Here is a 27,268-nt window from a genome sequence, read left to right on the forward strand (position 1 = left end):
TGCCATCCTGAGCCCAGCTGGAGGCTCGTTCTGCTGGAGAAGGTTGAACAGTCTCCGGGACTGAGCAGCTAGCGCTGGCTGAGAGCAGATGCTGTGCTGAGCTGCAGGCCGTGCAGGAGTTCAGCACTGGGGGGGGGGTCCGCGGGAGGCTCTGCGGAGACTATCTCCTCAGGGGGACTGAGTCATCTATCTGCCGCCCCAACCGGGAAAACCGAGAAGTCTGCTGCTTGCCAGGAGCTAGGATTCACGACGTGACAGAGAGACTGCCGAGACTCATCAAGCCCTCAGATCACTACCCCTTCCTGCTTCTCCATGTGGGCACCAATGATACTGCCAAGAATGACCTTGAGCGGATCACTGCAGACTACGTGGCTCTGGGAAGAAGGATAAAGGAGTTTGAGGCGGAAGTGGTGTTCTCGTCCATCCTCCCTGTGGAAGGAAAAGGCCCGGGTAGAGACCGTTGAATCGTGGAAGTCAACGAATGCTACACAGGTGGTGTCAGAGAGAAGGCTTTGGATTCTTTGACCATGGGATGGTGTTCCAAGAAGGAGGAGTGCTAGGCAGAGATGGGCTCCACCTAAAGAAGAGAGGGAAGAGCATCTTCGCAAGCAGGCTGGCTAACCTAGTAAGCAGGGCTTTAAATTAGGTTCACCGGGGGAAGGAGACCAAAGCCCTCAGGTAAGTGGGGAAGTGGGATACCAGGAGGAAGCAGGAGCATGCGAGAGGGCAGGGCTCCTGCCTCATACTGAGAAAGAGGGATGATCAGCGAGTTATCTCAAGTGCCTATACACAAATGCAAGAAGCCTGGGAAACAAGCAGGGAGAACTGGAAGTCCTGGCACACTCAAGGAATTATGATGTGATTGGAATAACAGAGACTTGGTGGGATAACTCACATGACTGGAGCACTGTCATGGATGGATATAAACTGTTCAGGAAGGACAGGTGGGCAGAAAAGGTGGGGGAGTTGCATTGTATGTAAGGGAGCAGTATGACTGCTCAGAGCTCTGGTATGAAACTACAGAAAAACCTGAGAGTCTCTGGATTAAGTTTAGAAGTGTGAGCAACAAGGGTGATGTCGTGGTGGGAGTCTGCTAGAGACCACCAGACCAGGGGGATGAGGTGGATGAGGCTTTCTTCTGGCAACTCACAGAAGTTACTAGATCGCAGGCCCTTGTTCTCATGGGAGACTTCAATCACCCTGATATCTGCTGGGAGAGCAATACAGCAGTGCACAGACAATCCAAGAAGTTTTTGGAAAGGGTAGGGGACAATTTCCTGGTGCAAGTGCTGGAGGAACCAACTAGGGGCAGAGCTCTTCTTGACCTGCTGCTCACAAACCAGGAAGAATTAGTAGGGGAAGCAAAAGTGGATGGGAACTTGGGAGGCAGTGACCATGAGATGGTTGAGTTCAGGATCCTGACACAGGGAAGAAAGGAGAGCAGCAGAACACGGACACTGGACTTCAGAAAAGCAGACTGTGACTCCCTCAGGGAACTGATGGGCAGGATCCCCTGGGAGAATAACATGAGGGGGAAAGGAGTCCAGGAGAGCTGGCTCTATTTTAAAGCATCTTTATTGAGGTTACAGGGACAAATCATCCCGATGTGTAGAAAGAATAGTAAATATGGCAGGCGACCAGCTTGGCTTAACAGTGAAATCCTTGCTGATCTTAAATACAAAAAAGAAGCTTACAAGAAGTGGAAGATTGGACAAATGACCAGGGAGGAGTATAAAAATATTGCTCGGGCTTGCAGGAGTGAAATCAGGAAGGCCAAATCACACCGGGAGTTGCAGCTAGCAAGAGATGTTAAGAGTAAGAAGAAGGGTTTCTTCAGGTATGTTAGCAACAAGAAGAAAGTCAAGGAAAGTGTGGGCCCCTGACTGAATGAGGGAGGCAACCTAGTGACAGAGGATGTGGAAAAAGCTAATGTACTCAATGCTTTTTTTGCCTCTGTCTTCACGAACAAGGTCAGCTCCCAGACTACTGCACCGGGCAGCACAGCATGGGGAGGAGGTGACCAGCCCTCTGTGGAGAAAGAAGTGGTTCGGGACTATTTAGAAAAGCTGGACGAGCACAAGTCCATGGGGCCGGACGCGCTGCATCCGAGAGTGCTAAAGGAGTTGGCGGATGTGATTGCAGAGCCATTGGCCATTATCTTTGAAAACTCATGGCGATCCGGGGAAGTCCCGGACGACAGGAAAAAGGCTAATGTAGTGCCCATCTTTAAAAAAGAAAAGAAGGAGGATCCTGGGAACTACAGGCCAGTCAGCCTCACCTCAGTCCCTGGAAAAATCCTGGAGCAGGTCCTCAAGGAATCAATTCTGAAGCACTTAGAGGAGAGGAAAGTGATCGGGAACAGTCAGCATGGATTCACCAAGGGAAAGTCATGCCTGAGTAACCTAATTGCCTTCTATGACGAGGTAACTGGCTCTGTGGATGAGGGGAAAGCGGTGGACGTGTTGTTCCTTGACTTTAGCAAAGCTTTTGACATGGTCTCCCACAGTATTCTTGCCAGCAAGTTAAAGAAGTATGGGCTGGATGAATGGACTATAAGGTGGATAGAAAGTTGGCTAGATTGTCAGGCTCAACAGGTAGTGATCAATGGCTCCATGTCTAGTTGGCAGCCGGTATCAAGTGGAGTGCCCCAAGGGTCGGTCCTCGGGCCGGTTTTGTTCAATATCTTCATAAATGATCTGGAGGATGGTGTGGATTGCACCCTCAGCAAGTTTGCAGATGACACTAAACTGGGAGGAGAGGTAGATAAGCTGGAGGGTAGGGATAGGATACAGAGGGACCTAGACAAATTGGAGGATTGGGCCAAAAGAAATCTGATGAGGTTCAACAAGGACAAGTGCAGAGTCCTGCACTTCGGACGGAAGAATCCCATGCACCGCTACAGACTAGGGACCGAATGGCTAGGCAGCAGTTCTGCAGAAAAGGACCTAGGGGTTACAGTGGACGAGAAGCTGGATATGAGTCAACAGTGTGCCCTTGTTGCCAAGAAGGCCAATGGCATTTTGGGATGTATATGTAGGGGCATTGCCAGCAGATCGAGGGACGTGATCGTTCCCCTCTATTTGACACTGGTGAGGCCTCATCTGCAGTACTGTGTCCACTTTTGGGCCCCAAACTACAAGAAGGATGTGGAAAAATTGGAAAGAGTCCAGCGGAGGGCAACAAAAATGATTAGGGGACTGGAACACGTGACTTATGAGGAGAGGCTGAGGGAACTGGGATTGTTTAGTCTGCGGAAGAGAAGAATGAGGGGGGATTGGATAGCTGCTTTCAACTACCTGAAAGGGGGTTCCAAAGAGGATGGATCTAGACTGTTCTCAGTGGTAGCTGATGACAGAACGAGGAGTAATGGTCTCAAGTTGCAGTGGGGGAGGTTTAGGTTGGATATTAGGAAAATCTTTTTCACTAGGAGGGTGGTGAAACACTGGAATGCGTTACCTCGGGAGGTGGTGGAATCTCCTTCCTTAGATATTTTTAAGGTCAGGCTTGACAAAGCCCTGGCTGGGATGATTTAGTTGGGGATTGGTCCTGCTTTGAGCAGGGGGTTGGAGTAGATAACCTCCTGAGGTCCCTTCCAACCCTGATATTCTATGATTCTATGATCGCAGGCCACAAAACCTCACCCAACCACTCCTGTAACAGACCCCTAGCCTCTGGCTGAGTTACTGACGTCCTCAAACCATGATTAAAGACTTCAGATTACAGGGTGTCCACCATTTATTCTAGATTAAACCAGCAAGTGACCCATGCCCCACGCTGCAGAGGAAGCGAAAAAAACCCAGGGTCTCTGCCGATCTGACCCAGGGGAAATTCCTTCCCCACCTCGAATATGGCGACCAGTTAGACCCTGAGCATGTGGACAAGACACCTGGGAAAGAATTCTCCGTAGTAACTCTGGGCCCTCCCCATCTCGTATCCCATCTCCAGCTGTTGGGGATATTTGCTAGTCGCAGATCATCTACATGCCATTGTAGGCAGCCCCCTCATCCCATCCCCTCCATGAACATATCAAGCTCAGTCTTGAAGCCAGTTAGGTTTCCCCCCACTGCTCCCCGACACGCTCCCCATCACTCATGACCATGCACCCAGACCCTAACCTCAGCCTAGGCCTGTGTCATAACCATAGGGGTAGCCTAAATTCCTCCTTATCTGTAAAGGGTTAAGAAGCTCAAGTAACCTGGTTGGCACCTGGCCAAAGGAACCAATGGGACAAAAGATACTTTCAAATCTGGTGGGGGGGAGAGGTTTTGTTTTGGGTTTTTTGTTTTCTGTGGCCGTTCGCTCTTGGGACTAAGAGGGACCAGACATCATCCATGTTCTCCAAATCTTCCTGAACAAGTCTCTCTTATTTCAAACTTGTAACAGCCAGGCAAGGTGTATGAGTTTATAATTTGTTAGTCTCTAAGGTGCCACAAGTCCTCCTTTTCTAGTTTATCTTTGTTTTCTCAACTTGTGAATTTTCCCTTTGCTAGAGGGAGGTTTATCCCTGTTTTGCTGTAACTTTGAAACTAAGGCTAGAGGGGGCTCCTCTGTGCTCTTTGAATTTTCTGCTACTCTGTAAGGTTAACTACCAGCCTAAGTTTACAGAGGTGATTCTTCTACCTTTTTCTCTTTAAATAAAATCCTTCTTTTTAAGAACCTGACTGATTTTTCCATTGTTCCAAGACCCAGGGGTTTGAGTCTTTGATCATTTTGTAACCAATTGGTTAGGATATTATTCTCAAGCCTCCCCAGGAAAGGAGGTGTAAGAGCTTGGGGGAATATTTTGGGGGAATAGGACTCCAAGTGGTCCTTTCCCTGTTTGTTTGTTAAATCACTTGGTAGTGGCAGCGATCCCAAGGCAAGAAGGGAATCTGTGCCTTGGGGAAGTTTTAACCTAAGCTGGTAAGAATAAGCTTAGGGGGTCTTTCACGTGGGTCCCCACATCTGAAACCCCAGAGTTCAGAGTTGGGAAGGAACCCTGACAGCCTGTCTTCCCCTGCAGTCCAGCACCAACGCTGCCTGACTAGCTGAGGTGCTATAAATCCCCCACAATGGGGCAACCCCCTTCCACCCTCTGGGCCTTGTGCGTACATGGCAGCACCCTGCCCACAACCCCAGGGGAAAGCAGCTGAAATGCCCCTTCCCTCCAGGCCATGCCTGTGCTGGGTGCAGGGATGGTCATTTGAAACCCAGATTCAAATGGGATAAAGAGTGTCTTCTCCAGTGTACCCCTCATCCCCACTGCCCCAGCCCTGCTGCTGCATGAGCCCTGCTCTGCCTCTCCACAGCTTCTCACGCTCGAGCATGGATCTTTCGCCCCCTTGATGGGAGTGACAACCCCCCACCCCACTGGATTCGCTCCCTGGAGGCTGGCTGCATTTCAGGTTCAAACCAGCTGCTCTCACAAGGGTCCCCAGGGATATGGAGCCAATGAAGGACTCCCTCGTGGCCAGAAGATAAGTGTCTCCCCAGTGCTTTGAGAGAGCCTTCCCCATCGGCTGGATCTCCAGGTGTGGGGAGTGACGGCCTTTCGCTCATCTCCAGGGGATTTTAGTACAGATCCCCAGGCCCGCGTCCCAGTGGAGGGAGTCCACTGATTCTGGGCTTTTCATCTCAGCCTTTACTGACACTCCCCAGACGGGCAATAAGGCAAATGCACCGGGTGAGGATTATCCAGTCAGAGCCCCGCAGACAGTGGCGTGGGCTCTTCCCGGGCTGCACTCAGCAGGCCTTGGAGTGTGTGTCCGGCCGGCGTGGTGACCCAGTCAAAGGCTGGCATTTTGCAGGGCACTGCTCATCCTCGTGGCCCCATTAGACATTACTGCAGGGGTATGACCAAGATCTACAGAGACCGACACTCTGATTATGTGTGCACTGGCTCTAGCCTTCTCTGGAGAGCAACCCCCCACCCCAGACTGGTTACATCGGTGGAACACAAGACATGATCAAGCTGTTTATGCTGGAAATCTAATTACACCAGCTAACGAACCCGGCAGCTGCAGTCTTGGTAACCAAGCCCACTCCCAGAGCAGCTGCAGGCACAGCTGCAAGATAAATCTCCTGCCCCCGGGGAGGGAGGGCTGGGACTAGAAGGCCCAGGCCTTCAGCACCCCAGAAACAGCCTTTTACCCTTTATGCTAATAGAGAGCACCTTCGGCTGGCAGCAGTTACCTGCCCAGCCGCTACACGGCACTGTTCTCTGCGGCACACCAGGCTTGCCAATGGCTGCACGGGCTGCTCCCCACACAGTGAGAACGGGGCCGCCAGGACCCCGCCCGCTGGCGGGGGCGGGGCCAGGAGGGTGCATTGCGATCCTGTTCCAAGGCTTTATCTTTGGCCTACCCCACACGTGGTGCTGGCAGAGCCAGTTCTGCAGACGCGAAGCATCACCCATGGGCAGCGTGGGCACAAGCGTCCAGACGCCGTCCTCTCAGCCCCAACCAGGCGTCTGTCTCCAGGACTTGGTTGCTCCTCAGCTCTCCACTGAGCTTGCCCCAATTAGTGCCGATGGTGATGAGGCTCAGACTTACAAGCTCATTTCACATGCACCACTGAGCCACGGCCAGATATGAAGAACCGAAGGGCTAAACCCAACAGTGCTGCCTTAGGAACTCGTATCCGAGACGTGTTCTGACCATTAAACCACACTCCCTCCCAGAAGGAACACTGCTTTACAAGCACGGCTTTTGTTCCAGGAGCAGGCAGCTCGCCTACAGCCAGACGCATGCAGCTGAGGATGGATCTACCCCAAGGATTCAGGGATAGATGAGGCATCATCCATCTCAAGTGACTCCTCACCAGAGCCTGATCGGCCCTTTCTGACTGGGCTACATGCTTACACAGTTCATCCAGTCTCAACCATCCAAGTTCCAGGGATGTCCTTGAGACCTGCATCTTCTGCCAAGCCTGGCCCGTATCCCTGCTTCAACATGGCTCTTTGGGAATTTTTCGACCAAATGTGGTTCTTCCCCCCGCCCCCAGAAAATGATGACTCATCCAAACCCAAACTTTTCATGGAAACGTGTCGGTTCCAATACAAATGGCATCAGGAAAGTTTCCCAGGCCGAGCTGGAATTTCTGGTCCAAACAAGAGAGGGCAGGACTATCAACGAGCTGATAGCCAGGCGGCAGGCCATTCTCCTGAGGGAGGGGAACCTGAGATTCAAGTTTCTGCTCTGAATCAGGCTGTCCAAGGACTTGTGCCTGGGCCCCCCAGCATCCCTCAGGCTGCCCTAAACAGCTGGCTAGTTGGGGCTTGCTCTCTCTTCTTTTTCAGGAAAAAATTAAAATTTTGAATGTTTTGCCAAAATGCCATTCTCCTGTCTGGTCTGTCCCTTTAGTCAGAGACACACTGGGCAAGAAACTGCTGTCCAGGGAGGTTTCTGGGGCTAAAGACACTTCTGAACGAAAGGCCTCCTTGAAAGCAAATCTGCAGCTGTCACCTGTGCTCCCTGGACTTCTCTGATTGTTAAGGTGCAGCTGCGTGGGAGCAGGGGTCTCTGGTGTGGAAGAGCTCAGCTGTTCCCTGGGCTTAATCCACACCCGAAGTCACAGTCCTTGGGCTGGGACATCAGGATCTATGGCCTCTAGGCACTTGGGATAATTAACTCAGTGTAAGAATGAAGTGAACGGAGTCCTTGGCAAATGTCCCCCATAAGGATGGTACGAAACTGCCAGCAACATATCTAATTGAAGAACCACAGCAGCAGGCATGGCCCTGCTAGGTGGGCTGGTATTTCACAGCCCCCACACCACTAATTAGCTGGTGTCTTCCTTTCTTGTTGCATTCCCATGACATAACCCCTCTGTCCTGCTCAGCTCCTCATTAAGCGGAGGAACGCACGCAGCATTCCAGAGAGCCCCAGGAGCTGATGCGAACTGCGGATCGCCTGTGGGCTCCCACCCTTCCAGCGACTCACTGTGGGAGGCGAGTCAGCATGACAAATGGGGTGGGTGATTAATGTAAAGGTGAGCTGCCAAGGAAAAACAAATTGGGTGCGTGCCCTAGTTCTACTAGAGGAGGCCTGAAACTCCCCCCCCCCAGCTTATTTTTAATCGTAGAAATATCAGGAAAATCAAATCTCATCTCCCTTGTTTCTGCTGGAGATTTCCCTGGAGCACTAGAGCGCCGACTGAGGGAGCCCTCGGTTGGGTGTGTCAAATCTTTCACCAAGAGCTTCGCTAGTTGAGGAGGCAGAGGCCTCTGCTTTTGGAGCAAGGGGCCAGCCCTAGTGCTGGACAGCGGCTGATGCAGCTGGTGATGACACTGTCTCTCCTTCTGCAGGGTGCTGCAGAGGCCACGTGAGCAGCCCCATTGGAGGGCTGTGGGGGGGACTCAATCCCAGAAGAGGCACCCAGCACAAAATGATAAAGGAATCATACCTAGAGTAGCTGCCTTGATCTCTTCTCCCTCCCAAAACCTTCACCCCCACTCAGGTGACTGTGGGCAGGCAGAATCCCTGCCCCCACCGAGCTGATTGCAAAGCTTCCCCCACCTGCACCGGGCGCCTCCGGAGCACCCAGACCCCTCTGCTGGGAGGTTCTGTGGCACTGCCTGGTGGGCATGTACTACTGGGGCCACGCAGGCATGCCACGGACGTGCAGACCCCCAGCTGATGGTGGTGAGGTCTCTCTCCCTTGGGCCCCACCGCCCTGCAGAAGGGGGGCCCTAGGATTTGGGGACATTGCCCCTTGAGCAGCCCATGTTGATCAATGCCTGCCGAGGAATCCCCACTAGATGGACCAGTTGTCTGATGAGATCAGCCAATTCTGCTCAGTGGTTTGCAACCTTTTCTATACTGTCTGTGATCCCTTTTTCCACACTGGGATGGCCTCAGGACTCCCCTTTTAGCTAGCTAGGATCCATCTCCTCCACCCCAGGTAACAATCTTGGAGGGGCAGGATGGTTGCCACCCCACCCCATATTCACAATGCCCCTGGTGGTCATGACCCCCAGCCCGATGCCCTCTGCCCTCACTGGGACCTGCAGCTGTCAGTGTAGCCTCCAGCTGTGCAACAGCCTCACTCCACTCAAACCGTCACCCGCGACCAACAGGCATGAACGGGTTATGTTTCGATAGCCCTTCCTTCCGACAGGATCGTGATATGAATCATGGATGGTACATATGGTGACCACTGCGTCAACCACCACCACTGAAATGCAGCCACCTCTGGTGTGGGGCACCACACAACAGCTAAGGACAGGAAGTGAAGAATCCTTGCTCCAGTTGAAACTGCATAGGAAATGTAGGAAGGCAGGAAGTAATGACCCAAGTTGGAATTTGGCCAGGACACCAGGATTGCTGATCCTGATCTCTCAAAAGTGCCATGGGAGCCTCTTGGGAGACTTAACCACTGAAACCTTAACAGGATTCATGCGGTCTGGATCCCAGAGGAGCCAGGATAGGGCCCCAGGGGCCTGCTGGTCTCTGCCAGCAGACATTTCCACTGTGGGTTTTCATGTCATCGTGGCTCCTGGAGCAGGTGGGTCATTTCTGTTATGAAACCTACATTGATTTCCCCGCATTCCCCTTGATTGTCAGTTATAAGGCAGCCTGTCCTCTCTGCTGTGGAAACGATCGAAACAAACAATGCAGCTCTGCATGCCAAAGCCAGGCATGGCTCCTGCCCTGACCCATGCAGAGACAGGCAACCAGCCTGACAGCGCATGCAGGGTTAGAATGAGCGGGCGCACAGATTCACAGAAGAGCCCGGCAGGTTCTGTTCACAGGAGGAAGGTAATAGCCAAACCTCAGAGTCAGGTGTGGTGAATTTGCTGCTAGATTCACTTCATTGCAGAATTGTGCTTTGGAATCTAATGCTCCATTTACACATCTAGCCAGTATGGTTGGGAGGAAAACTTTCAGAATATGAAGCAAGTGTAATTGATGCAGTGCTGTCTGCCTGAGTTTGCAGACAGCCTGAAACAATACTCAGTTATAACTGTCTCATTCATCTTAAATGGATGTTGACTCTGAAACCTAATGATCACATTCCAAAATCAACATTGTTAACTTATTCAGCGCTGCACACCTCAGCAGAAACATTCAGATGATATTATTATACCATGATGCAAATCACCTTCCACACCTTCCCTGGTGCCACAAACCCAGCTGCCCCAAATCACTAGCTTCCTCCCCACATCCCAAAACAACATCTATGGGGCAGTTACATGTTATCAGTCCAAAAAGTAGGCCACGCATTGAAAAATGAAACTTTGGGGCAGAATTTAAATAAACCAAATTTCATATGAACAGAAATAACTGTTACCCAGGAAAGAATTTTCTATAGTATCTGGCTGGTGAATCTTGCCCATATGCTCAGGGTTTAGCTGATCGCCATATTTGGGGTCGGGAAGGAATTTTCCTCCAGGGCAGATTGGAAGAGGCCCTGGAGGTTTTTCGCCTTCCTCTGTAGCATGGGGCACGGGTCACTTGCTGGAGGATTCTCTGCTCCTTGAAGCCTTTAAACCATGATTTGAGGACTTCAATAGCTCAGACATAGGTGAGAAGTTTTTCGCAGGAGTGGGGGGGTGAGATTCTGTGGCCTGCGTTGTGCAGGAGGTCAGACTAGGTAGTCATAATGGTCCCTTCTGACCTTAGTATTTATGAATCTGTGAAACTCAGGGAACAATGTACTGGCTGCATTATTCGTGTTCCTATTTCAGTTATTAAAACATTTCCTTTTCAATGTCACTGACGTGGTCCCTGAATCTGCAGTCTGGGCACCGCTGCTAGACACAAAGATGCTGCCCCATTACCCACAATGCCCAAGGATAAGCACATGACCCACAGTCCCTGGAGATGCACATTATCCAAGACAATCCAGGGACTGCCCATTACCCACAATGCCCAGGGAATGCACACACATTACCCACAATACCCAGAGAATATGCAGTTCCCAGGGAATACATATCACCCACAATGCCCAGGGAAGGCACACACATTACCCATAAATGCCCATGCTAAGTATCTGCAATGCTAATTGTTGAACTCGAGCCCCACTGGAGCCTGGTGCTGAGTGTGTGGCTGCTGTCACCCCGTGCTGCTCACACGTCATACCCAGACTGACTGCAAAGTGAAGTCCCGAGCTATCCACACCCCAAACTCACCCACCTGCACATGGTTGCTGATATTCTCCTTCTTCCCACTAACAGCCTAGAGGTGAAAGGCTCAAAAGCCAATTGCCAAGCCTGACTCAGCTCGTTCCCATCTACTGTAAATTCCATCCATCCCACGCTGATCAGAAGGGCTGCTGTGTTGTGACCCTGCCCGGCCTTCTAGATGATTTGCAACGCTTCCCCCTACCCTCCTCAGGAATATGTCTGGATGGTAGAGCAGGGGGACTCCTCTGCCTCCCCTGACTGAATCTCTCTTATTCCTAGGAAAATCCAAGGAGTTCTGCAGCATTAAACAATCATTAGCTGTGGCTGTGTTTATGTCCCAGGTTGCAGACCTGCATAGAATTCTAGATGATCACAATGGTCCCTTCTGACCTTAGTCTATGAATCTATGAATTCATAGAGTCGCTTAAAACACACGGAGAGAGCGAGCAGCCAAACAGTTATATGTTGATAAGGGGAAAGGAGCGAAACTGTCAAGAAATTAGATCTCATTTTGGATAATTAAAGGGAAGGTGGCAGCTTTCACCCCAGTCTGCATCTTCTCAAGGAACTACAAATGCACAGAACATTGTTGGTTGCGTCTCTGCAAACACCTAATGCCCTCGCTTCCTGGGGGGTGCCACCCTGGACATGGCTGTGACTCAATCAATTAACATTCCCTAATGAGGGCTGAACTCCCCTGGCAGGGCTGTGACAGCAGGAGAGGCCTGGCACCCAGGGCATTCCAGAGGGCGTGGAGGGAGCCCATCTAGCTCATCTGTAATGGGGCACAGTCTGAGCAGGAAGTGAACCCTCCATTACACCACAGCCTGAACCAGCCTGAGGGCACAATGAATCCCTGTGCTCCTGACAGCTGCTGGGCCAGAGCCGTGCGTGTCCTGCAGAGCCAGACCTGGTACTCGAACAATCAGCTCCACAAACACAGGCCTCCACCACTTGAGCCGGAGGAGAACTCCCGGGGGCGACACTAGAAGAGGTCTCTTATCCTCTCCGGACAGGGTGATCTCATGCATACGCCCTTTTTTCTGGTGACTGGCAAAGCCTTAATCACAGCCCCTGCCTCTTGGCGCTGCTTCTTATGAAAAATAAAAGCAGGACCATGGGAAGAAGGGATCCTGCATGCTGCAGGGGGTGTTTGCTTTGAAAAGTATGTTTCTGGTCAAATTGAAATAAAAATCATGGAGCCATTTTCCTGGGTCTTTGTCCTGGCCCCTGTTTGAGCAGACTGAGTCCCTTAGCTGCCAGCATCATGCTGCAGAGTGAATGACCCTCTGGACATTTGTCACTCTGCGCCTTGTGGCTTGCTGCTGTTTACATCCTGAGCACTGTAACACCACTGTGACACTACTGGGGGGTTGAGGGGAGGAACGGGGAAGAACTGCTTAGCAGCAGGATCAGGACAGGGTTTTTCCTATTCAGATCTGCATCAGAAGGTGCAGTATGAGGCTCAGGGAGAGGCTAGCTGGCTGATGTGCCATGGCACCAGTTAGACAGGGAGATTCACCTCCAGCCTTCTCCCTGGTGCCACATGGCCTGGTGGGAGCATGAAGGCTCCGCAATGGCTGTGCAATCCCTGAGGGCTTCGCCGCTCTGCCAAAACCACAGCATGCGCTTCCAAAACGTGACTTCTTCAGGACACAAGGGGACTGGCTGCAGCCTCTGTACCATCCCAAACCGAGGAGTTGCTGGCATTCCCCTCCAAAAGAGGAGCTTTCAGACCTGGGCGTCTTCTGGGTTTGCATGGGAGTAGCCCCCAAGATGGCTGTGAGTTGGCCAAAAGTGGGTGGGGTGAACAGGGGATGCTAAGTTATATCAAATCACTGGTGAAAGGCAGCACAGAGAGAAACAATGTTGACCAGGAAGACTGACAGACAAGGGCTAGCAGGGCTAATTCAGCCACGTGCACAGGTATGATTCCTAATAACAGACTTTTCCAGGACCTAAGGCCAATGTTTCCATTCAATTATGTTTCCTGCCTAAACATGGCAACAGTCTGTGAAATTGACTAGAATCAAAGTGAAACTGACTAGCCCAGCTGCGCCCAAAACAGCCCCAGCATAAACAACAGGATTAATCAACCCTAAGGGAGAAGCAGTCTGATCCAGTGGGTAGGGTGCAAGCTTGAGAGACTCAGCTTCAGGTCCCTGGTCTGCCACAGCCTTCCTGTGTGCCCTTGGTCAAGTCACCTAGTCTCTCTGGGCCTCAACCCCCTCATCTGTACAAAGGGGATACTAGTCCTGCCCTGCTGCACAGGGTGTGGGAGGATAAATCCATTAGTGACTGCGACACGCTCCAGTGCTGTGGCACTGGGGCCAGGTAAGGCTCTCAGACAGCAAGGTCCCTAGTAATGATCCAAGCTGTTGTCAGTGAAATTTGGTTTTAAAAAGCACATAAGGCCAAAACCCAAAGTTCAGGGAACTGTCAGCATTTGGCACATGGCTTTTAAAGTGAGAGTGGCCTGAACTCTGCTCTCCCCAAGTTGAAATTAGGAGTAACTCACTGCACTCGCCCCAGGGTCAGGGAGAGGAAGAACCAGGCCCAGAGCCTCTCTACTGCTGTCCTTCACAGGAATCGTTTCTACTGGTTGTCATCCCCAAATGGGGAGCTTACAGCGTAGTGGGCCAGCCCGTGGGCGTGTCGCCAGCATCCACCCCAGCAACGTGTCCCCTGCCAGCTGCAACCTTCACAGCTAGCACAGGGACTGGGGGCAGCCCCAGGAGATTTGCTAATGCAGAAAGGCCACTGCTCTGCTATTGTTCTTGTTGGTAAAGGAAAACTGGGCCCATGCCCGTCAGAGCGCTGCCTCCTCCAAACAGCCTCCTCTAAACAGACAGCGAAATAGGAGCTGGCCCCTGAATGCCTCCGATGAGGCGGGCTGTGGCTCACGAACGCTTATGCTCAAATAAATTGGTTCGTCTCTAAGGTGCCACGAGTCCTCCTGTTCTTTCCACAGGGGATGGATCACTAGAGGACGACCTGTTCTGTCCATTCCCTCTGGGGCACCTGGCACTGGCTACTGTCGGCAGACAGGATACTGGGCTAGATGGACCCTTGGTCTGACCCAGTAGGGCTGGTCTGATGTTCTTATTGTATTGTATTGAAGTCTAAATACATAAATACATTTGTCATTTAAAAAGCTTCCTGCCTATGGGATAAGCAAAGCCCAGGGCTGTTTTCTCTGTGTCGTCTCACAGCAACCCACGTGTGCGAGCGAACACAACAGAACAAAGCGGCTGCTCTGAGGCGAGAGGTCACAGAGCCGTGCCACGCAGCATAGCCATGGCCACAGCCTGGGAAGCTCAGGGCAAAGCTGGGCTCAGCTTGGCTCTTGTGATTTATGCACATGGTGGGGCCATGCCAGCCTTTGTTTGGGATTTGCATCAGGCCAGCTCCTGCTCTCCGGTTTCACTGGGAAGTGGAGCTCAGCAAAACCCCAAACTCATGGCCACAAGGATCCTTTTGGCCTTGCACTCCATGAACAGTCCTACCAGCCTGTGACCCAGGGACTGGCAGAGGGCCCAGGGGCTTACAGGGGTCTGCTCCTAGGGGCTTTACAAATAGATGGTGCTCTACTGGAAACCCATAGCAGGGCTCCAGCCCCACTGACAGAACAGAAACCCCCCCCACCCCCCAAGCATAGAACCACCATTCAGCGGCCCCCTCTGACATAGCTGTCCCATTCCTTTCCTCTCATTAATTACATGTATTGGGTTAGCGTCAAGAGGCCTCCGCTGAGATCAGGGCCCCGCCGTGCACTGCCCAGACACCTAGTGAGAGCCAGTCCCTGCCCCAAAGAGCTTCCACTCTAAATAAACAAGACACACGCCAGAAGGGAAAGTGATTTGCCCAAGCTCAGGACAGTGGAGTCGCTGGAAGCAGAGTTCATAGCTCCTGCTCTAGGTCTCTATCTGCTGGACTTTCAGTTCAATGTAATGGGGTGATGAGGGGAAGGGGACCAGAGGGGGGCACTTCTGGGGGGCTGCTGCCCACACCTGTGTCTGGAGGGATGAAGCTCTTGGTTAGGGGCTCCTTGCTGGGGGATGAGGTCTTTCCTCTTGCACTGGGTCCCACTGCTCCTCCCTGAGGGTTTCCCTCCAGCCAGCGACAGTGGATGGTGCCATCCTGGACTGGTGCCCTGCTGCCTGGCCCCGGGTGCATACGCGCCCCTTCCCATGCCAGGGCGGGGGGTGGGTGCCCGGGGTGGGTGCCCAGGGTGGCAGATGTGGCACTGACAGCTGAAGATTATCAACACTGCTGGTTTCCACAGGTGCCAGCCCCACACCCTGTGGGCTGCTTGAGGCTCAGACGACTGCAGAGAGGTCACGGGGGCACGTTCTTTCCCTCATCAATGGGGCTGTGGCAGCATATCAGAACCCCCAGGATGCTCCTTCCAGAGCACCCAAACCCTCCTCCCCCCTGTCAGCCCCTCCTGTCCTGCGCCCTTCGTGCACGGTACGGAGCAGGGCTCAGGCCCTCCCCGGGGGCAGTGCAGGCTCTGCCCCCACCCACGGGCTGGAGCCCGGGGTGCAAGGAGGCGCCTCAGCTGGAGGCGACAACAGGCGCTGCAGCGTTGTTGCCGGTTGCTATGGCCACGCAGAAGAGCGAAGTCGGGGGACGGGGGAGGGACGAAGCTGCCAGAGCCCCCAGGGGCTCCACTCTCCAAGCTGCAGCATGGGCTTGGCAATCAGCCTGACGCTCCCAGCTGCCCAGGGAGCACAGAGCGAGGCCAGCACGGCACCCCTTCTCGAGCATGCCAGAACAATGGGCCCCTCCAACCAGCCTCTGACCCCCAGGCCAGTCTCCTGCCTCCTGCTGCTGTGGATCAGACCAAGAGCCCATCTAGGCTGGCCTCCCATCTCTTCCACGGGCCCAAACCAGATGCTTCAGAGAAAGATGCGATGAACCCAGTAAAGGACGAATACGGACCAATCTCCCACAGGGGAAGTCCCCCAATCCCCGGGCACGGCTCCTCCTGCGATCTCTGGCGGAGAACTGGCAGGGCCCTGCCAGGAGCACAGGGAGCTATGCTCCCGTGCTGGCCAGGCAGCTGTCATGCAGAATGGTTCCAGCTGCGCCCTGTCCCACGGGGCTGCGCTCTCTCCTGGGGATGGAAACTCCCCGAATGAAACCAGAGGCTGCATTTCCTGTCCCCCAAAACCATCATGCATGGCTCGTGCTCAGCCTCCCTAGTGATTCCTGAAGAAACGCCAGTCCCACATCACCCCAGATGGACGTCAGTGCCCCAGCCCTGTGCCACAAGCACCACTCTCCTGGCTCAGGAGTCCCTCAGACCACACCAGAAGGGGTCACTAGAGAGTGATGCTCAGCACACCTGCCGATGGCCCCAGCCTTGTCAGCTCTGTGAACTCCGGATCCGAGTTCACACAGCTGGCTTGGCTGCAGTGTGGCTGGGAAACTATATTGGCCTGAAAAACCACAGTAAGGAAAGCGTGGGGTGGCTTCAGTGCCTCACAGATGCGTGTATTTTATTCACACAGCACCATCACCATAGTACAGATGGGGAAACTGAGGCACTGGGAGGGGAGTTACCCAAGGACACCTAGTAGGTCTGTGGAAGAGTGGGGAACAGACCACAGGGCTCTGCCCAGTTCTCCATCCCCACTACAACTTTTAATGTATCTCAGCCTAGGCCAGACCCTGGTTTGATCTCTTTTCTCAGATGGAATAATTCCCACCAGCCACCACCCCTGTGAGGGCAAACCCTCTTCAGAAGGGGGCAGCGTAACACAGCAGCTAGCGTAAGGGCCTGGGATGCAGGAGACCTAGACTATTCCTGAACGTAGGAGCGGCCCGACTGGGTCAGACCAAGGGTCCATCCAGCCCAGTAGCCCGTCTGCCGACAGTGGCCAGTGCCAGGTGCCCCAGAGGGAATGAACAGAACAGGTTATCATCAAGTGATCCATCCCCTGTCGCCCATTCCCAGCTTCTGGCAAACAGAGGCTAGGGACACCATCTCTGCCCATCCTGGCTCATAGCCATTGATGGACCTATCCTCCATGAATTTATCTAGTTCTTTTTTGAACCTTGTTATAGTCTTGGCCTTCACAACATCCTCTGGCAAGGAGTTCCACAGGTTGACTGTGCGTTGTGTGAAGAAATACTTCCTTTTGTTTGTTTTAAACCTGCTGCCTATTAATTTCATTTGGTGACCCCTCGTTTGTGTGTTATGATGCGTTAATAACATTTCCTTATTCACTTTCTCTACACTAGTCATGATTTTACAGACCTCAATCAAATCCCTCTTTCATCGTCTCTTTTACAAGCTGAAAAATGCCAGTTTTATTAATCTCTCCTCATATGGAAGCTGTTCCATACCCCTAATAATTTTTGTTGCCCTTTTCTGAACCTTTTCCAATTCCAATATACCTTTTTTGAGACGGGGCGACCACATATGCAGGCATGTGGGAGTACCATGAATTTATACAGAGGCAATACGATATTTCCTGTCTTATTATCAATCCCTTTCTTAATGATTCCCAATATTCTGTTTGCTTTTTTGACTGCTGCTGCACACTGAATGAATCATAGAATCTCAGGAGGTCATCTAGTCCAATCCCCTGCTCAAAGCAGGACCAAGCCCCAACTAAATCATCCCAGCCAGGGCTTTGTCAAGCCTGACCTTAAAAACTTCAAAGGAAGGAGATTCCACCACCTCCCTCGGTAACGCATTCCAGTGCTTCACCACCCTCCCAGTGAAAAGTTTTTCCTAATATCCAACCTAAACCTCCCCCACTGCAACTTGAGACCATTACTCCTCATTCTGTCATCTGCTACTGAGAAGAGTCTAGAGCCATCCTCTTTGGAACCCCCTCTCAGGTAGTTGAAAGCAGCTATCAAATCCCCCCTCATTCTTCTCTTCCGCAGACTAAACAATCCCAGTTCCCTCAGCCTCTCCTCAGAAGTCATGTGCTCCAGTCCCCTAATCATTTTTGTTGCCCTCCACTGGATGCTTTCCAATTTTTCCACATCCTTCTTGTAGTCTGGGGCCCAAATGTTTCCAGAGACCTATCCCCAATGACTCCAAGATCTCTTTCTTCAGTGGTAACAGCTAATTTACACCCCATCATTTTATCTGTGTAGTTGGGATTATGTTTTCCATTGTGCATTACTTTGCATTTATCAACACTGAATTTCACCTGCCATTTTGTTGCCCAGTCACCCAGTTTTGAGGGATCCTTTTATACCTCTTCACAGTCTGCCTGGGACTTATCTATCTTGAGTAGTTTTGTATCATCTGCAAATTTTGCCACCTCACTGTTTACCCCTTTTTCCATATCATTTATGAATATGTTGAATAGGTCTGGTCCCAGTACAGACACCACTATTTACCTCTCTCCATTCTGAAAACTGACCATTTATTCCTACCATTTGTTTCCTATCTTTTAACCAGTTACCGATCCATGAGCGGACCTGCCCTCTTATCCCATGACAACTTACTTTGCTTAAGAGCCTTTGATGAGGGACCTTGTCGAAGGCTTTCTGAAAATCTAAGCACACTAAATCCACTGGATCCCCCTTGTCCACCTGCTTGTTGACACCCACAAAGAATTCTAGTAGATTGGTGAGGCATGATTTCCCTTTACAAAAACCATGTTGACTCTTCTCCAACAAATTATGTTCATCTAACTGTCTGACAATTTTGTTCTAGTTTCAACCAGTTTGCCTGGTACTGAAGTCAGTACCCCAGCCTGTAATTGCCAGGGTCACCTCTGGAGCCCTTTTTAAAAATTGGCATCACATTAGCTATCCTCCAGTCATTTGGTACAGAAGCTGATTTAAATGATAGGTTACAAACCAGTTAATAGTTCTTCAGTTTCGCATTTGAGTTCCTTCAGAACTCTTGGATGAATCCCATCTGGTCCTGGTGACTCACTGACTGCCTGTGGGGCCAGGCCCACCTCCTGTCCCTGTGTCTCGCCTCCCCCAGCTGGGAAATGGGGGGCAGATAACACCAACCTACACCCCACACCCATTCAAAGCACTCTGAGTTCCAGAGCCCAGCGCCCTGATCCAGCAGAGCCCCAGACCCAGTTGATGCCATTGCTGCGGAGCGGGGTAGGGGAGAATCTCTTCCTAGTGCAAGTACTTATCCAGCCCTGGGATTGTGGTACCTAAGCGCCTCACTAATAGCTGTCACCTCGCACCTGGTGAGCAGGGCACAGACACTGTACAGGTGGCAACTGCAGCAGAGAGGCTAAGGGACAGGCCCGAGGTCACACGGGAAGGCTGTGGAAGTGCTGAGGATTTCCCAGGTCTTTGCTAGTGCCCTGGCCAGTGGGCAGCCCTTCCTCCCCTCTGAGTGGCTCTGTGGTGCTGCAGGAAGCCCTGGGAGCTCGGAGTCTGCAGCTCCCGTTCCAAGGCAGGAGACCATCACCCATGGTGAAACTAAAGCCTCCCCCATGAGCTACAGGGGAGGAGAGTACTATGGGGTTAAAAACCCAGAGCACCTGCCCCTTGGCTCCCCTGGGGCTCAGCGACACTGACACTCCAACTCTACTGTGACACCTAATGGCTGCCTGGTCCAGCCCCCATGGAGCCGATGCAATGCTAGGCTTAGGGGCTGACATGCAGCCGGTGCGGGTCACTGTGCACCCAGGCCCCGAGCCGAGCCCTGCCCTCCGGAGGCCACCTCCTGCCCTGTATAGCACATGCCACAGGAACCTGCCGGGACCCAATGTGTCCAATGCCCCTCAGGCCCACGCCAATGCCAGGCTCAGCCACAGGGACAATGCCCCTTTCAGCATGGCACAGCCCAGGAACCCAGAGCATCTGGGAGGTGGCCAGGGAGCCGTTGAAGTGCCCACTGTTGCCTCTCAGGCAGTTTTGGCCCCAGCTGCAGGAGCCCTGCAGGGGATGTACCCCTGGCCCCCACGTCCAGGCTCCAGCTAAGAACTTGGTCCCAGAAATCCCCATCCTGGCCCTCCCTTCACTCCGGCCCTGCCCCACACACTACCACAGGCAGGTCGCTGCGGGGGCTGAGCCAGGCAAGCACCTACCACTGATCCCTGAGTACCGGCTGCGCACTGGGATCTGCACGGCCCCAGCCGGAGACCTGGCCCCTGCTCATTCAGCACAGACGGTGCCCCTAAGACCCAGGAGCCCACGGGATCCTCAGGGCCCCCTGACATAACCCCAAACCTCCAGCCTCGGGACGTCTGCTCTTCTGCAGCTCCCACGAGTCACAGGCAGAACAATGGTGACGGGAATCCTTCAGCTCGGCCATTCTAAGAGCCAACCCAGCTCCTCGTGTCGTGTCCTGAGCAGTCAGGTCCCACCCAGTCTCAGCCCCGGCAGCTGGCTCTGAGCCCATCCCAGCTCCCTGCAGCCCCCCATGCCTGGCTCTGAGCCCACCCCCTCTCTGTGCCCCACAGCCCTGAGTGGGTTCGGCCTCCTGCTAATATTCTCTGTCCTTCCAAGTGGGGGCTCCAGCAACTGCCCTGAGAGCCACACAGGGCCGGCTCCAGGCACCAGCAAGCCAAGCAGGTGCCTGGGGTGGCCAATGTAAAGGGGTGGCAGGACGGCGGGCTCTGGGGCAGCCGCTCTGTCACAGCGCGTTTCGCGCTCGGCGGCAATTTGGTGGCGGGGACGCGACTCTCCTACGGTCGCCGGCGGCAATTCGGCAGCCGCAGCATCACTCCACCTCCGTGTTCGGTGGCAAGGTTTTTTGTTTTTGTTTTTTGCTGCTTGGGGCAGCAAAAACGCTGGAGCCAGCCCTGGAGCCACAACACTAACAGCCCCCCCAACCCCGACAGCCTGAGCTCCTGGCTACCCCATGGCTCGGAGAGCCCTGTCTTTCCCCACTCCACCCCTGGCCTCCCCGAGGACGCAGCAAGGACCGCGGGGCCAGTCATCTACTCACCGGAGGCTTCTGTGATAGATGAATGACTTGTCCACCCTGAAAAACAAGATGGAGAAGCCAGTTAGTCGGGTGGCCATGGTCCTAGGGAACAAGGGCCCCTCCAGCCTGCAGGGCACATCAGGGCTGCGAGGAAGGGGAGCTGTGTCCGGAGAGCTGGAGAGCAGGCAGGGAGGGGCAGAGTGCTCTCGACGGGGCAGCTGCAGAGGAAAATCCTCTCTCGCTTGTGTGTGAGGGGCTGAGCAGTCAGGGCTAGCCACGCAGGGCAGCACCAGGGGGGTGACTGGGACATGGGAAGCCACAGGAGAGAGTGCCTTGCAGGCAGCGGAAACCAGGCAGGGAGAGGAGTGATCCAGGCCAGTCCTCTAGCCAACTGAGCCCTGTGGTGGAACTGAGCCAAGCAGGTGATGAACTGGAGGGAACAAACCTCAGGCCCAATCAGCCAAGCTGGCAGAGAGAAGCCACGAACCCAGGCAGACAGGGCACCAGCACCAGGGAGCAGCAGACTCAGAGAGCCAGCTCCCAGGCCCTGGCATCGGGCAGGACTCGGCTCAGCAGGGCTAGAGGGCTTTGGAAAGGCCAAGCATTCTACCCCATGACCCCACAGCTTGAGGTGCTGGGATCCCTCCAAGCCAACCCCACGTTCCCTACCCCATACCCTTCACACCCACTGAGCACTCCCAGGATTGGACCCTATTGAATTGTGGCTGGTGCTTGGGACCATCCTGGAGAAAGGGCTGGATGGCCGAGCCTGGTTATTATTAGTCACCATTCATCCAGGCCCTTCACATTCCCCCACTCGACCCTGTTCCCTGCGCTCAGAACTTCCCACCATCCAGGGGGAACCTCCCAAACACACCCTGGAGCCGTGGGGAGAGCTGACCCAGAGCAGCAGCAGGGGACAGTCTGCCCAGGGAGGGATCCTGGCCCCGTCTCATTCAGCCTGGAGAGCCGTTACTAGGTGTGTTGAGGGGCTGCATAAAGGCCACAATCATGGCCCATGCCCCCATGGGGTTTGCACAGCACTGAACACAAACAAAAAGCCAGTCCCTGCCCCTCCCCCGTTCCGCCGCCTGCAGCCCAGTCTGTCCTCGGAGCAGGGGTAAAAACAAGTCTTGCATCCTGGAACCTGTCTGGCCAGCTTAGGTGCCAGACAGCTTCCTGCGCAGCCCTGGGCCTGCTTTAAACAAGCCGCTGTTTGGAAACACACCGTGGACACCGCTTCCCCCAGCAGCAACCTCATCTCCAGAGGCTGTTTCACCTCGGAGGAACCCACCCCATCCCGCCACTGAGACACAAACCGCCTGAAATGCGGCCACCTCTGGCACGAGGCACAGCAGCCAGGGTGCTGCAAAACACAGCAGGGAAGTGACATGCCAAGCAAGGCACTGAGGCAAACCCCTCTGCTTATGCAGAGTGCAAAGGGGCTTGGAACAGCCCCCAAGCCACCCTGGCCTGGGCCTTCATTAAAATGGGGAGAATTTGAAACTTGGAGGGCCAGATCCTCAGCTGGTAGAAATTAGCGTTGTGCCATTGACTTCAATGGAGCAGCAGCAATTCACGCCAGCCGGGGTTCCAGCATCTCTCACCAGCTGGGGGTCTGGCCCCTCGTTTACTCTCCTCCATGCCCTCTGGCTGCATCTTCCTGGTCTCAGTCAATAACCAGACTAGTAAGTTTCCAGGTTGTTTCTTGTCAGTTTTACTTCCAGGTTCTCCTGTAGGGCTCTGGGGGCTGAACACCCAGAGAGGAAGGGTTAACGTTTTCTTTTAAGGTAGCTAAGCTCTTTGTCTGGGTCTCTGGGGTTTGCTGGCTGCCTCCTGGGAGGAGCCCTTCTCTTCCCCAGGCAGGGCTCTTGACTCAGGGCTGGAAGCTTAGGCCTGGTCTATAGGAGAAAAGAGACAGCAGTTTAACTAAATCAATGCACTGAAACTGGGGCAAACCCCTTAATGCTGATGCACTTAAACAGGCTTAACTTTAGGAGACGGCACTTCAGCTTGCATCAGCGAATAACCCCATTGAGTTAGACTGATTTCTACCAGGGTTAAGACAGGTTCAGTGCATGCATGTGTGAGTGGCTGACACTGAGAACTGACCGGAGACTCCAGAGCTGCAGCTCTCCAGGGGGGTTGTAACAGACGCAGGCCCTCTGCAGATACTGGGCACAGCTGGGGAGGAGATTTCTCCATTTAACTAGCTCAGGGCAGTTAAACTGGGGCAGCTTTCCTCATATGCATCAGGCCTCAGCCCCCAAGGTGAAAACCAACCCCTGCCACCAGCTGAAGGGTAGCAGAGGGATGAGTTGTTGTGACGAAGTGGGACTGTTCTTAGTGTTTCCTCCGAATATTGTGGGGGTGCCTCAGTTTCCCCTATGCAGTTCTTAAGTATCTAGGTGGTGGGGTAAGGGTGTATGATCACTGCAGAGCCCTAGAGGGCAGGTGTGTGCAGGGGTCTGGACACAGAGAATGGCCGACACCCTGTCTCCTGGCAACTGATGGCCTGGCCCTTCCCCCCTGCAAGGTGGGAGCTAAAGGGTTGGAGAACAAAGGAATCAGGTGACCTCCTGGCCCGGGAAAGGAAAAAAGCCCAGAGGAGGAGGGGCTGGAGGGAGTTTCAGTTTGGGGCTGGCTAGGACATGGAGTGAAGGGCAGACGTGGTTGTCTGGCTCACTGCCCTCCAAAATGGACCCAGCTGAGGGGTCCTGTTCTCTGCACCTGCAAGCTCTGTTTTAGACCATGTTCCTGTCGTCTAATAAACCTCTGTTTTACTGGCTGGCTGAGAGTCCCGTCTGACTGCGAAGTTGGGGTGCAGGACCCTCTGGCTTCCCCAGGAGCCCCGCCTGAGCGGTCTGGCTGTGGGAAGCACATGGAGGGGCAGAGGATGCTGAATGCTCCGAGGTCAGACCCAGGAAGGTGGAAGCCGTGTGAGCTGTTTGCCCTGCGGACAGGCTGCTCACCGGAAGGCGACTGCCCCAGAGTCCTGACTGGCTTCATGGGGAGCAGTTCCAGAGCATCGCCCGGGCACTCCGTGACAACTGGTGGCAGCGGTGGGATGTACTGCACCCCGTGGATGGCGCTTCCTGCAGTAAGTGACTGGGGAGCAGTAAAACAAAGGGGGATTGATGGGGACTAGGCGTGCTGAAGATTCAGAGAGAGACGGTTTCAGGGGGCGGTTAACCCCTAGGATTGTGTGACCAGAGAAAAGGACTTTTGCAGTAACAGGGTCCCCCGGGGGACTGCAGCGAGCGGTCCCAGGGGCGGAGGAGTCTGCAGCTCGACCCTGGCAAAGAGGTGGTGACCTCGAGAAGGGCTGGCACACTAGGGGTTCTCCCTGGAAACCGTGGGGAGCTGCGAGCACACAGGCCTGTGAGTCCACAACAACTTGGGAAGAGCGGAGTGATGGTCTGTCACCGTCTTCTTAAGAAGGACATTGTAACCCTGTGCAAAAAGAGAGGGTTGAGCATTGGAAAGTTCACCAAAGCACAGTTAATCGTGCAGCTGGAGGAGGATGACCGCTCTAAGGGACAGATTCCTGACCCCAAATGGGGCTATAGCAGGATCTGGGAGCAGCTGGAGTAGTAGCCAGGCATCCCCAAGACTCCTGTCCCCGACCAGACGAGGGTCTTCACGATCGGGTTCCCCATCCGGGGATTGGAGATGGACGGGATTGGAGCTGAGTCCGAGAGAGCAAGAGGACTGTGAGAGACAGCGAGAGCCCGAGAAAGAGCTGCAGAAGCAGCAGCAGCATGAACTGGCAGCAGGGAGGAGCCGCTAGGCTCAGGCTACCTACCTGCCTGTAACCAGACCCCTGGGGCTGGGTGGGACAGAGAGATGCTCCCTGCGCCCTTGCACTCTGGAGAGGGGGCTCACGCTGGCTCTGTTGCAGTGAGGAAAGCAGCGAGCTCGCTGCCTACCCCCACTGGCACAGGAAGGGCAGCACTGAGCACAGTGGGAGCTGAGACCCCAGCTGAGTGGGGGGAGACACAGGCAGGGCAGGGGATCTGTGGGGAGTGGCAAGGTGCTTGGTAAGGAAAGTTTGGATGAGCCTAGGCAGCCTTGTGATCTGATGGCTTTGTCTAGTCAGCAGGGTGGGAAGGCGAGGAGAGTGGAAGATGAGTGTCCCTGGACCTTACCTGTTAAGCTGGGTGGAGAATTGGGACAGTGAAGGAAACATGCCTGTGTCTGTCAGGGGTATTGACTTGCCTGTGGAGGGAGCTACCCTGATCTCCAAGCAGGTGTCTGTGATCAGCCTTGTGTGCTGGGACAAGGGGAATGAGATCCCAAGCTGTGTGTCTGGGAAAGGAGAAAGTGTGTCCGGCTCTTCTTGGTCTGTGGAGCAGACAGAAGGGGCCTTGCAGCCTGTGATGGTTGAGCGTCATGCAGTTGACTCAGAGTTGGTTCTGGATTCAGCTAAAGCCCAGGAAGGGAATGGTCCTAAGTTTGTGTCTGCTCAGGAGAATGGCCCTGTAACTAGGTCGCATCCAGTTAGTGTCTATGTAAAATCCCAGAGACCAGACAATTCTGGTGCTTGTATTTTGCCTGTTGCTCGTGTGTGGTTGGGAAAGGGTGTCGCAACTCTGTCTAATCAGGGTGAGATCCTAGCCAGGGCACAAGGAGAGCGTGAAGGTGATGTGATTGTGTTACCTATGGAGGGTGTGGAAACCTGTAGCAAGAAGGAAAAGATTCCTGAACTTGTGTGTGGCAAAGGGAAGGAGAAGGCTTCTGACCTTTTATCTAGGAAGTCTGTCAGTTTGCCTGAAAGGGGATTGTGTAGGTATCCGCCGGATGGGCCAGAGGTAATTCTGGATGTAAGGGAGACCCAGAAAGAGTCTGTTGTTGCTCAGGAACGTGTTCCTCTAGAGCAAGCCCTAGGTAAAGAGGGTAAGAGCAGAATTTCTGGGAGGGGTGAATTGTTGCATAGAAAAGCCCTAGGGAAAGGAATCCTCATGGAGTCTTTGCAAGCAGTTTACTGCAACTGAAGGGTGTGAAAGTGATTTAATCAAGAAAGTTTCAGTTCCTAACAGCCAGAAATTTTCTGTTGTGAATGGATCCACTGACTGTCCTGTTGAAAGACCCAGTGTGGATAGCTTTGAGAAGGTCTCAGATGGAGTGAAAGCTGTTAAGAAACTTAAACAGTCCTATAACCAAGTGGCTGTGTTTGGCCAGCTTGTTGGGGAGAAGACCCAATCCAAGTTTGACCCCCTGGGGTTTTGGGGTGGCCAAAGGGCACGGGCCGCAGAAACCTTCCCACATGCGGCCTGCGAGTGCTATCGACCACCCCCGACCTAAGGGAGGGCGTGAAACTGGAAGGGCCTGGTGTAACTCCTACCAAGGAATGGCAGAGACGCTGGGGCATCCATGGGAACGTTGGTGGCTTCGAACTTCCCCAGGTCACCGCCTAAAGTGACCCCGCTCAGTTCGACCTCGAAGGGGGAGAGATGTGACGAAGTGGGACTGTTCTTAGTGTTTCCTCCGAATATTGTGGGGGTGCCTCAGTTTCCCCTATGCAGTTCTTAAGTATCTAGGTGGTGGGGTAAGGGTGTATGATCACTGCAGAGCCCTAGAGGGCAGGTGTGTGCAGGGGTCTGGACACAGAGAATGGCCGACACCCTGTCTCCTGGCAACTGATGGCCTGGCCCTTCCCCCCTGCAAGGTGGGAGCTAAAGGGTTGGAGAACAAAGGAATCAGGTGACCTCCTGGCCCGGGAAAGGAAAAAAGCCCAGAGGAGGAGGGGCTGGAGGGAGTTTCAGTTTGGGGCTGGCTAGGACATGGAGTGAAGGGCAGACGTGGTTGTCTGGCTCACTGCCCTCCAAAATGGACCCAGCTGAGGGGTCCTGTTCTCTGCACCTGCAAGCTCTGTTTTAGACCATGTTCCTGTCGTCTAATAAACCTCTGTTTTACTGGCTGGCTGAGAGTCCCGTCTGACTGCGAAGTTGGGGTGCAGGACCCTCTGGCTTCCCCAGGAGCCCCGCCTGAGCGGTCTCGCTGTGGGAAGCACACGGAGGGGCAGAGGATGCTGAATGCTCCGAGGTCAGACCCAGGAAGGTGGAAGCCGTGTGAGCTGTTTGCCCTGCGGACAGGCTGCTCACCGGAAGGCGACTGCCCCAGAGTCCTGACTGGCTTCATGGGGAGCAGTTCCAGAGCATCGCCCGGGCACTCCGTGACAGTTGTCCCTGCTGGTCTCACTCCTGACCGAGGAGTCTGATACTGAACAGGAGGCAGGTCACAATACCCCAGCTGAGCTCCGCTAACAGAAGCATGGCATGTTTCCA

At 53.7% G+C, this 27,268-nt stretch overlaps 1 protein-coding gene across 10 annotated transcripts in view; it reads right to left on the reverse strand.

Annotated features, from left to right (window-relative positions):
• The window catches only part of RAP1GAP (RAP1 GTPase activating protein), a 186,946-nt gene that overhangs the window by 108,849 nt on the left and 50,829 nt on the right, over positions 1-27,268 (reverse strand). For 9 of the 10 annotated variants that reach the window (XM_074933969.1, XM_074933965.1, XM_074933966.1 and 6 more), the window contains exon 2: positions 21,003-21,038. The exons of the other annotated variant lie outside the window; for it this stretch is intronic. In XM_074933969.1, the coding sequence (XP_074790070.1) occupies positions 21,003-21,038 (36 nt within the window). The remainder of the gene's footprint in view (positions 1-21,002; positions 21,039-27,268) is intronic. 10 annotated transcript variants of the gene reach the window in all.

The sequence above is a fragment of the Natator depressus genome, chromosome 18, assembly GCF_965152275.1.
Source record: "Natator depressus isolate rNatDep1 chromosome 18, rNatDep2.hap1, whole genome shotgun sequence".
NCBI classification, from domain to species: domain Eukaryota; kingdom Metazoa; phylum Chordata; order Testudines; family Cheloniidae; genus Natator; species Natator depressus.